The following is a 12,077-nucleotide window of genomic DNA, read 5'->3' as shown; positions in this document are numbered from 1 at the left end:
CCCAGCTTCATGAAAAGAGCCACCTACAATCCCTAAATGGACATTCAAGAACCAGTGGTTCTAGTTGCTTCAGTCTCCACATGAGAATATTTTCAGAAATATTTCTTACTCTATTTTTCTTCTCCATCCCCCTAACCCATAGAGTGTTCAAAGTCAGGTTTTCCAACCTGAATTCAATCCTGTAAAAGTGGGATAGAGCTAATTCCAGCTGAGTCTTGTAGAAACCAGCTTGAACAGCTCCAGCACTGAAATTATCACAAACCTTTTGCTGAATAAGACTTATTCTGCATGATGTTTAGTCAGATGAGAAGTTAATCTTAAGAAAAGCCTACATGATGATGGAGAATGCTCATAGGACTGACTACTGTCACAGCTGCACATATAAAAGCATTGTAAAAATGAGGATAAAAGTTGCAAGGGCAATAAAGTGCACAAAACTGAATTTATTCAAGTAGAAATAATGTATTACCATATCAGACAACTTAACTTACTTTGCTGCAGCTGGTTTCTTCTGGTTTGATTTGGAGTTATCAAGACATATGGGCCGACACTAAAATGAAAGAAAACGCTCTCTTATTTTTTCTGCCTACAGAAAAACAGGACTGAGGGGGTTCCATCATCAGCATGGTTAGTTTTCTGCTGTTGTAGCAAATAATATCATAACAAAATTGGTATTTATTTTGATTCAGCTCTTCAGGAATTTTTGTAAATACTCTAGCAATACTTGTTCTATTTGGAGTCAGCTGTAAATATCAAGGACAATATTTTCAGAAAATTTTAGCATAGCCTTCCCTTCTCTTATTCAAGTCTCACTCTAGACTGCTGACCTCAAGTCTCAGCCATTTCAAATCAAATCACTTCCTTGAATCAAAATGTTCCATGTGGTAGACAACTACTTCCACAGCTTGCTCAAGCACACAGGAAGACCATTCATCGTCTACTGGGTGAGCATTGGTGCTGGAAGTCCCACCCCACATCTCGAGGGCAGCAAGTACTTCATGGATTTAGGCAGTCTGCCCAGGAGTTGTCCAAGGAGTGTGTAAAATCATACTGTTTGTGATGGACACAGGTGACTTGCTCTCAGCCCGAGCCTCAGTTTCCTCGTCAGCCTTGTGTGTGTCAGGGACGCTAGGAATTCCTCGGGCTTATTTATCTTGCTGTCATGCCTAAGGTGTGACTCACTGAATCAGGACAAAGGCCCTGTTTTGCTAGACTTAATTCAAAATGCAGTTGCTGTTTCAAGGATCTATCAATCTAATGTGACAGCAAAGAAGCTGGACAGGGTTCAGAGTGTATTAGAGACTTGAGGTGATCAAAAGAGTGATGAAAACATGTCAGTTCCACTTGGAGAAAACAAAGAGGTTTATCTTCACAGTGTATTGTGTGGGTATGAGTTTACACTGCTCTCGCTCACCAGAAGCTGAGCCAGGGGGGTGCAGGTTTACCAGAAATGCACTAAGCAGCAGCTGGCTCCATGTATCAGAGTAAGCTCACATCTCTCTGCAGCATGAGGCAGGGTTTCATTTGCACACATGGGCACAAATATTTCACCTGACTTCATTGCAGGGAAGTCCCAAGGAGAAGAGCAGAAAACAAAATAATGAGTGGTGAAGGCTGAGCCTCTTAGAAGAAGAAAAGGGCCAGAGGTGGTCGCTAGAGGACAAGCTAGGAAGCAGAGAGAGCACAGTTGGCTATGAAAAAATAACGAGAGAATAAGGCCCGAGACTGAGGCTAAAAAGGGGAATGAAAATCACGCCAAGAGATCAAAGTGCAAAAAGCTGCTCACTGCCGTATCACTGTATTTCAAGGTTTGAGAAAGAAAGTATTTATATCCAATTACCTCTTTCTCTTTGAAGACTTATTCTAGGAGGATGTGGATTAATTTATGAGATTAAACTAGTAAAGATAGAGCTGTGAGCTTTAATGGTGCCATTTAATACGATCCTTTCCCTTCCCGCCAGCTTACTTGTGCCCGTGAGACTGTTTTTCACCTCTCCACCAAATCCCAGACCCTCAAAGGCAGGAGCTAAGAGAGCAGCGGTGCCCCTCTGGCATTCAAGACACAACTGCAACAGTTACTTAAAAGAAGTTTTGACAACCCATCTTGCTTATGGCATAACATTCCCCATCAGTGATGTTTTTTTACATTTTTCTTTATTTGACTGAGCATGAGCATTCACAATTTATCCCAAACTGCCTTTGACAAGATGTTGTACAGTTTTTTAGTTTCAAGAAATTTTTTTAGTAGTTTTTCTTGGCTGTTTCAGATATTAAGACCATATTTCTCTCAACTTCATACACAAAAATTATTAAGTAACTTTTATACTCCCTTCCCTTCATCAATGAAAAAAAATTACTGGAACTGTGAGTTGCAAGGCTATGTATACCCCCCCCAAAAAAAAAAACCACCAATGCATCTCAGATATCCCACTGCTTCACAGCACTAGAGGGCAGAAGAGTTTTTATATCATCTGATGTATTTGATGACTTTAGTTTTTGGTTTTCTTTTGAATCAGGAATTGAAAGCATGGAGCACTGGTGTCTGCACACACACAAGAAATCACGATATCAAATCCAGCCCTTATGCCATGAATCATTTCCTTTATCTGCTTCTGCTTTTTGGCTGGAAGGCTCGGAGTCCAGGAGGCCAGGTGGGGGCCACTCTTCTGACATCTGACTGTGGTCGTTATCCAGGAGCTCAGAAGGATGGCACATGAAACATAGCAAAGATCAGTCAATTTATGAAAGGGATAGAGGTGACATACACTTACCGCCAGGGAAAGCTCTGATATCCAAAGAGCGGTTTAAGAGTCACCGTGGTTAAAAGAGCACTTACTTAAAGGGCAATTTGGTTTCCATGCTATTGAAATAAAGGTGAAGTTAAAATAAAAAGAGGATGTCAAGTCTCAGTGGGGCAGGGAAAGGGAGAACAGGATACGAACTTCTGTCTGTCTTACCTAGTGTTTATACTAGGTGTTTTCAGTCCAAGTTAACAAAAAACCACAAACAAAACCAAATGAAACCAAAAACGTTAGTGAGTTTATCTAATTTTATAGTGTTCACCTTGGTCTCTGGAAAGACAGATATGTAAGAGAGTAGCTTTGGGTGCTGGGATGGCAGGGAAGGAAGAGAGAGCACATGCCACACTTCTTGTGGGGTGGGTGAAACTCAGGATATGAACTAGTCCTTGCTTTTCAAGCCTACAGCAGGAGAGGAGACAGATGAAGCTTTTGCCTGAGAGGCTCCACCTGCCCTACCAGTTCTAATGCTAAAATTAAAATCCGCACCTAGCGTCCCTTATTTTCTTGAGATTTTTTTTTTGAAGGAAAGAAAGTTAATGCAAAACCGACCACCAGCTTTCACCTTGTGTTTTCAGACAGTTTGCAGGATACTGCATGCCATTTCCTTGTTCAGACAAAACCTCTGATCCACTAAAGCCTATAAAACCCACTACAGTCTGTCAATTTAATGTTCCAGTCAGTTTCTTAGTTGCCACAGTAGCCATAAGTCTGGAGCAAATTATCCCACTTACCTTGGTAGCAATTAAGGAAACGTGAACATTTGAAGCTATCTGTGGTGTGCAGACTCTTTGTACTTTATACCAATATACAAAGTGCTTCAAAATCCACAACCAGAGAAGATGATAAAGAATTTAACTTTACAGGTTCCCTAATAATGATTCTTATTGTTATATGACTTAAGCCTATCTTTGAGGTAGGGTTGTTTTATAAATAAAAATACAGAAGTCACTGGAGAAGGGGGAGAGAATACCTTACCTAGGTTATAGCTCTTCAAAAAAGAGAAACAAATAATTTTCTGTCTTTATAGATGATATTAATCTTGATAAGACTTTTTTTTTGGTTTACTTTTTCCACAGAAAATGAAAATGTATTGATTAATTACACAGAGTGAACAGATATTAATGAGAGTAAGAAAGTCATAACCCAGTAAGAGAATGTATCTGTATTGAAATAAAACCAAAACGCAACCTCCTATGATGTTTCAAACAGATAAGACATGAAATACCACAGTACTGGGAAGATAAATACCTATCCAACAAAATATATAAACAGCTAGATATAGAAACATTTCAGTCAGGAGAAACATGCAATACAATTGCAGAAAATCTGCAAAAATAGTTTACAGTTTGAGTGATCAGCAACATAGAGAACACCATGTCTGCAATCTTAAATTCTGAATCCTGTGTGTAACTCTACTCATCTAACTAGCACCACTCAAAGACATCTTTTCAATGCTTTCAGGGTGTAGACCATAGAAACCTTTGTTCTACTTTCTTTCAGGTTTGTACAAAACAGTTTCTTTCTAAAATTGAAAAAATACATGAGAACTGCTATTCACCAATAATGTCTTTTGCAGAGCTATGCCCTTCAGTTTTTCCTCAAGCCCGCTCCAGCCATCTACCACTGGGGAGCTTTCCAAATGAAGTGTGAAATAGTTTAAAGAGTTACAAAAGTAATGGCTGTTATAAACTGTTTCCAGTTCCACTGTGTTTTATATCGCGGGTGCATCGGTACATGAATGCCACAAAGCTGAAAGCTAAATATTTCGCTCTGCTGGGCAATGTGCTCTGTGTAAGAGACAGAAGCCAAGGAGAGTGTAGTTGGAGAGCAACACAAATGACTAAAGCTTGAGAAAAAGACCTGGGCAGGTTCAGTCTGGAGAAAGGACTCAAGGGAAGATATAGATGAAATACTGCATTAAATAATTTGTTAAGACTGCATTTAAAAGGGAAAAGGGACCAAACTGCCACAGACAATTGACAGAATCTCCTTCAAAGATATACTAAGCTGAACTTTGCATTCAATTATCAGGAATTGTTTTAAGAGCCACAAAATTGTTTATTTGCTTGCCACCACAAAGTATTGTTTTCACCAAGGCTCCCATGCCTGATGGAGCAGCCATATGCTGCTAAGCACCACGGAAGCTGCCAAATCAGAGGGCTACAAGGTGCCAAATCCCAGTGAGCAGACAACTGTCCTGTAGGTATCCCTATTTCACAATGCACACACAGCCAGATGCTAACGGTAACCAACAGCCACAGTTCTAGACCTCAGCTGAGCAATATGCTCTGTGCCCCGCCGGTGCCATAAGCAGAGCTCTGGGAGCGTGTACAAACCCTGCATGCAGGCTTGGGACTCCAGCTTTCCATCTTTATCAACAGCAGCATCTTACCAGTTTGCAGCTCAGAGACAAAAGTGAATTACCGGGGCTTAACATTACACACTGTCTGATTCATCCTAGCTGTGTCTGTGCTCTTAACACAAGAGGCAGAAAATAAACTACATTAGCAGAAAATGTTTACCATCAAAGGTCTGTGTTCATGGATTTTGCCCTGTGTTTGCCACAGGCTAGGAGTGCACTTAATTACCACAGTTCAGCTGATTTCTGGAAGCTTATTAAGCCAGGGTAACTCACTTCTGTATCTGGTCCCTCTGGTTAGCTAAAGCTTTCATTAAAACGGCCAACATTTTTGCCATACCGAGGCCTCGAGATAAAACAAAGAGTTAAATCCTGCAGAAGTGAACTTGCATGGGGAAAGAGTGAGAAGGAAAACAGCAGCAGAGAGAGGCCCAGGAGAAAGCATGATTCAGAAACAAGCAGGAAAGCAACAAACCTGCGGTTCTGCTGTTGGCACCCAAATCTCAACTCTCCGGTACCCACAAGCTTGTAGGGAAATTCCTAAAGTTAAAATTTGGTCCAAAGAGTAAAACTGAAACTCGGAACGGGATTTCCAAGAGTTAAGATGGGACTTAGATTCAGCAGCTTGTTTTGGGCTCAGCATGCAACAGCACAGCAGAAAGAATGGCAGGTGCTTCAGCCAGCACCCCATTTTGGATGACCTCAAGCACCTTCTAAAGCTCCAAGGAAATTGTCACATTGATGGAACAAATCAGGGAGCCAAGGGGTAGCTCTCAGCCCAAACTTGGCTCAATTACAGCTTTCTCTCTTCCCTGAAAATGCTAACATGCCATCAGTCAGCATACGCCTGTGGGCAGACTGCAACAACAGGAGTGAGTTCGCTGTGGCACTGAGGTAGAGTAACACCAGACCCAACAAAGCCTATGAAGTCAGGTACGGCTGCGTTTATGCCATCCCTGGGTCCCAAAGCAGCTCAGTTAGCTCAGTGCAGCACAGTGCCAGGGATGCAGCAAGCGTGCCAGAGCCAGCTGGAGCACCTGGTAATCACCAGCTATGAGGAGCACCGAGCATCCATACGTGGGCAGGTCAGGCACTGGGCTTGGCAACACCAGCACCGAGCCGAGTTACCCCCTGCAGAGGGGTCCGTGTGTTGCAAGTCAGGCTTGCCAGCATGCCTAGAGAGGTGAGCAGGCCAGACGCTGTATCACAGGAAGATTAAGATTTAAGCTAGTGGTGTGTTCATCTCTGCTTCCCCCACTGTCTTTTCAACAATATATTTCCTCCTTTGCTGCACCACAGTATTTGTTGTCCTTTTAATGCCCCTGTCCAAACACAGTATCTTCCCAGATGTTCCTTATTCATTGTCTCACCCCAGCTCCTCATCAAGCTATGCATCAAAAGAACATGTCGGGGATTGTGCAAATCAAGCTCTTCCGAGAGAGTCTTCTAATACAGGAGTTAGGAGTTCTTCCCCTGCCTCCAAGCATTACGAGGAACACAGTAACCCCCACAATCCAGACTAACAGAAATCTTACTGCATAGTTATCCTCTTACATAGACCCGGACACCAAATGTTCGGCGGGAGACAAGGCTGGTTACTGACCACAGTCAAGCTGGGCATCTCTGAATCGCCCCACTGGGCAATACTGTGAAGATTAGTACATCAGCCTGAAAGATAAGAGTTGGGAGATTTCTCCTGTGCAGCAAATGCAGAGCTCAACTATAAACAGGTTGTTCATAATTCAAATTACCCTTCTAGCACTCCCACCAGTGGCAGAGGAGTGGGCAAAACAAGCATTTTGCTAAGCATCTGCCTCCAGTTTCATAGACTAATCTGGTGTTTTTAAAAAGAAAGGTCAGCTTGTGAAAGAAAACAAAATTTATAGAAGAACTGTTAAGTATATTCAACCAGCAAAAGATTGAGAGGTTTTACAACACTGTAGATATATATATTTTTTTTTTTTTTTAATTCAGGTTGAAGATTGGAAAAGGAAGGAAAGAAAGCCTTGATGGATTTGGCTCCGGCAGTCAAAGAATACAATTTCGCAAGTCAAGCATTCTAGTAACTCTGCTTTCCTTTGACACAAAATGATGAGGGACTGTTACCAGCTGTGCAACAATATATCATAAGATTTTATTATTTTGAATTTGATTTTTTTAATGGATTTTACCAGAACCAGTATTATTCCTGCCAGCTTTAAAGGTGCCAAGGACAGACTGCTGAATGGGGGCAGCTTTTTCTTTTTTTGGGCACTAGCTATAGTTCAGACTCTAATTTCCTCACTTTCCTCCACCTTTTCTTCTGTACAGACTTTTTTCTTCTGTACAGACTTTTGTTTCTGAAGAGAGATGAACTGGGGCAATTTGGGAATTCACTTTTTACAAGTTAATTTCATGGCACTTAGCAGACAAAGTGAAGTAACTTAAATACAAGCTTAGTATTATAAGTAGTTTCAAGCACTTGTCATCCTGGTGATTTTTTCTCCACGGCCTGAAACCACATCCTACATATAACTGGAGGGGGATGTCCAAAGCTTGATTTCAATTTTCCATTTGAACACGTATTTTTCTAAACTTAATTAGAACCATTTTATTATCACTTCTCAGCCTTGACATATCATATGAGGGCTTTTCCAAAGCAAGAGAAAAATTACCCTCTAATACTGGTTGCCCACCTTGTACTTTTTTTAATAGTCTAGTTTGAATATTGACTAGTGGATAAGACTACAACATGTCAGGTCTCACACATATTTGTCGTGTCCAGTCTACATGAAAGGTCACCTGATCCCATCCTAAGATGCTACTAAGGTGTTTTCCCACTCCCAACTGCTCTGAAGCACAGCCTGAGACTGAGAGTTTGCATGGAAACAACTCACACAGAGGCTTTAAAAGAGATTCCAACTCCTGTTTTGCTGGCAGCAAAACCATATCCTGGCTGTTTCCAAAAACTAGCAAGCAGCACACAAGTTGGAATAGAGCCACTCCTTGGAATAGAAGCATCCTACTTGGGCCCCTCATGTCCCCTCCACTACATGTATTCCAGAAAGCCCTCTAGTCTGCATTTTTCTTCTGCTGGTACTCTATGTCTTTAGCTCTCCAACTACTCTGTTCAACCCTTGGTTATCCCAGAGCCTGAAAACCTGGGCTATTCTGAGGGTGTCCTGGTATTTTAGTTTTAAGGATCATTTTCAAAAGGATTGATGGCTAAAAGGCCAAGTCGGCTTTACCATTGCTGAAATGATATTTTAATCTAAGATCTTTCTTGAAACATAACTTAAAATAACAGAACAAAGATACAACAATGAATGTTAACAGTTAACATTTTAAGAATAAAGATCTCCCTTTCGCTTCAACATTTCAGAGACCTTCTACCACTTTAATCTTGGTTAAGGAAATCACACTGTAAGTGGCTTCATCTCCTTCAAACTGACTGCTAGCATCCCCTTTCTTGAGGGCAGGGAGAAAACCCCAGTCTTGTTCACTCCTTTCTTTGAGTATTTGTTTCCCACTCACATTACATGCTTTCTGTTTGAACTTGCATTCCCTCCTCCTCATTAACCACATGCTAATGCAGATTTTAATTTGTACACTCCAGGTTTAGGAAGGAATTCTTTGTTACAGCTTTACGAAGATGCAGAGAGAATCTTTTGTATCACACAGCAAAAAATACTAAGCAGTCCTTGCGTTAGATGCACAACAGTTTTCTCTCTGCAAGCATCATATAAAGATGAAAAATGGAACAGGGCGTTAAATCATTCTTCCCCAAAAGCTTACTTAGTTTTAGGGGGGATCCCATAATCCAGTCAGAATCTATGTGCATATATTTGCACAGCCTTAAATTCTGCAGGGAGCTTGGGCTAACCAACTGTTTAAGTATTTACCTAACCTATACCAGGGGGTTTGTATACCAGACCCACTATCCACCGCCGCTGCTCCCCCTCCCCCCAAAAAACAAACAACAAAACAACAATGAAATCCACACAGCACAAATATATAAGAGAACTAGGGCTGCTCTCACTCTGCTGTGGGTATATGCCAGTGTGAGGGCAGGCAAGACAGAGGGTCCTTTATGTTTGGAAGTGGCAGAAAATAAACATAGACTGTAACTCAAGAATGGTTGTTTGCTCTCCTGAAAGTCAGTCATTAAAGCGCTGAGGGATTTCAAAGCTACCCAGCTCTTAATAGTCCCTGTATCATTACACCTAGTAGGCAGGCATTCATGGGTTACAATGGAAAGCTGCTGATTGCTGCTTGTGATCAGCAACTTGCCACCTCTTGCACAGCGTGGCTCCACCTTCTTCATCCAGAAAGAAGGGAAAGGAAACTGAAACAGCCTTCAGCTTCCGTCAGCTGCACTTTGAAAGGCGGGGAAAAAAACAAGCAGCTAAGCAAACTTAGCACATAATAATAGCAGCATTACTTGCACTGTTACTAACAGCTCAGGAAAAGCATATCTGGGGAAAAAGACTGTAAACAATTAGCCTTGGTCAGCTAAGCATATTTGTATTAAGCACATGCACATAAAATACACACACACTACCTTCAGTTTCTATTCTGTTTAACATCTGCAAGCTAGAGCTTATACAAGCTATCTAAGAATTGTCACTGGAAAACCAGAGATGGACTGAGCATAGATCCCAATAAAGCCCAAAATGAAATTGAGGGCTGAAGCTTTGGTTTTACTTTTGTCAGCATGAAGTTCTTGGAAGCTGTTCTGGATTGCATTCAGATCAGTGCTGGAACACAGCCTATATCCATCTCTTAAGCCACATGAAGTATTTTTAGACTTTCCAGGATGTACTATTAGGAGACAGAAAACAGGGAGCTAGAACTAGATTTGAAATTTCACTTTGAAAAAAGATGCCAAGAAATCAACACTATGTACACCAGTATCAAACCTACAGAACCAGCTGCAGCTATCACATGAGGTGTAAGCCACGCCATCACAAAGCCTGCCAGAACAACGCAGGTCCTATGTAGGAAGCATCATTCATAGGTAAGCTTCAGGCTGACCACAGGTGGCTCTGAGAGGATGAGGACAAGCTGTTTGTGTGCCCAGTCCCATCCACAGGCTCTCCATAAAGTATTTCCACCTCTGAAGGTGCACACCTCAAGTAAGGTGGAGAACAGACACTCAACAGACGTAACACCATCTCAGTCAGGCTCCTTGCTACTTACTACTGTCCTTCCTGTTCTTGGGAGGCTGACGCTTGTCCACTTTGCTCCTCTTCAGATGTTGTCAGCTTCTGGGGGTTTTCTGTTTTACTGTTGTCATCCGAGAGGTAGCCCTGAGAGGAAAATGGGGTACTGGAGGCAGCAGTCGTCCTGTACCTGCTGCCTTCCCTCCATCCTCTAACCCCAGACATTGCTTCAGGAGTACCTTGCCTTGTCAGAAAGGAGTATTGCTGCTCAGGCTAAGGAAAGACTCAAGTTGGTTTCAATTCCTTGTAAGACCCACCCTTCCCTGGACTCCCAGCTGTAAGACGTGTAAATACATGCACTGGTTTTGGAGTCCTCCTCCAGCTGAAGCTCAGTTTGATCATCTTAGCCACAGCACCCAGACAGACTGGATCACAGGGTGACAGCAAAGCTGATCTGTACTAATAAAACAATCAACAACAGTTTGTGCAGTCTTGGAATAACCTGCTTCCACATAAGCATGGTGAGGTCTGGCTGAAAGCCATATTTCTGACAACCTTTTAGCCCAGCACTTCAAATTTGCCTGTGACAGAGGGGAGTAACTCTAGGCAGGTTGCTGGTTTCTGTTTTGCAGGAGCGTACAAAGATTAATGTGAAACTAAAAACTAACACTCAGATAAATCCTAAGGCAATGGTCCTGCACAACTCCAATTCTGCCTTTCAATTCTGCTCAGTCAGAAAACTTTGACTTTCTTAATTCTACCTGATGAATAGAGGACAAATACACGATCTTCTTAAGTAAAAACGCAGATCCCTTCAGTGAACACACCTGACTAATCTGTATCTATGGGATCTGTGGGGCTGGGGAAAACCATCAACCTTCTTAATATCACTAGTAAAATAGAGATTTTTGGCAGCTCCCAACCCAAGAAAAAAAGAACTAGTAACGCTACTCAAGCTTTATGCAGCAGAGCTAGGGAAATCCAGCTCCATACATGCAGACTCTTATCACTTTTTGTCCTCAGTTGCCCAAATTGCACTAAAACCACATTGCTAAGGGGATGCTCTTGTGACCAGGTTTCCTGACTGTCCAGACCGTCTAGGTCTTACAGCACACCCCGCACATGCTGGGAAAGTAGAAAATAAAATGCGACATGAAGAGCCACTGGCTGCCTGGTGTTCATGATGTCCTCTATGGGGTGCTCTATGGGACCCCACCACCAGTAGCACACCTCCCAGAGCTGCCACATCTAGCTCGATGTAATCTCCTAGGGCTGCCTGATGAAGGCAGCATCAACGGTCTCTCCCTCGCACCATCCCTCCTAACATGTTCTGCAGCAGGGATGATCCTCATTTGTACACGACTCATTCTGCAGAGACTCTGCAGTGCAATGGCAGTGTGTTATAAGGGGATGAACTGGTGTGTAGTCCCTTGCACCACTCCCAGAACTGTCTTGTTTCTGGGCCATGATGGGTCTGGCCTGGTTTATGAACACACAAAAACACTGTGGGAGAGTCTACTACGGTCACTTCTTGGAGACCAGATAGCAGAAGTCACCCAAAGGCCCTCTGCCTACCTTCTGCCAAGCCCTGATCTCTAATCCCAATCTTTTTCAGCTGACTGCACCATTAACCAGAACGCTTGTTCACATAGCCCCTGTCTTGGTTTGGAAACTGCCCAGGAGGCCAGAGCAGAAAACAAACATAGACTGTAACAGCCTTCTTTGCCTCATGTTATTTAAAGCCGTATGCAATGGGCAAAGGAGTACATCTAGTCT

At 42.4% G+C, this 12,077-nt stretch overlaps 1 protein-coding gene across 1 annotated transcript in view; it reads right to left on the bottom strand.

The window, feature by feature from the left end:
- The window catches only part of EPSTI1 (epithelial stromal interaction 1), a 45,715-nt gene extending 35,189 nt beyond the window's left edge, over nucleotides 1-10,526 (bottom strand). Inside the window, exons 1-2 of the mRNA XM_086478742.1 lie at nucleotides 10,339-10,526; nucleotides 492-550 (exon numbers count right to left, since the gene is read on the bottom strand). Of these exons, the coding sequence (XP_086334868.1) occupies nucleotides 492-550; nucleotides 10,339-10,526 (247 nt within the window). The remainder of the gene's footprint in view (nucleotides 1-491; nucleotides 551-10,338) is intronic.
- Between the last annotated feature and the right edge of the window lie 1,551 nt (nucleotides 10,527-12,077).

The sequence above is a fragment of the Leptosomus discolor genome, chromosome 1 (genome assembly GCF_034619465.1).
Source record: "Leptosomus discolor isolate bLepDis1 chromosome 1, bLepDis1.hap2, whole genome shotgun sequence".
NCBI lineage: Eukaryota > Metazoa > Chordata > Aves > Leptosomiformes > Leptosomidae > Leptosomus > Leptosomus discolor.
Note: the sequence above shows the minus strand (reverse complement) of the source record. Positions and strands in the feature narration are given on the sequence as shown.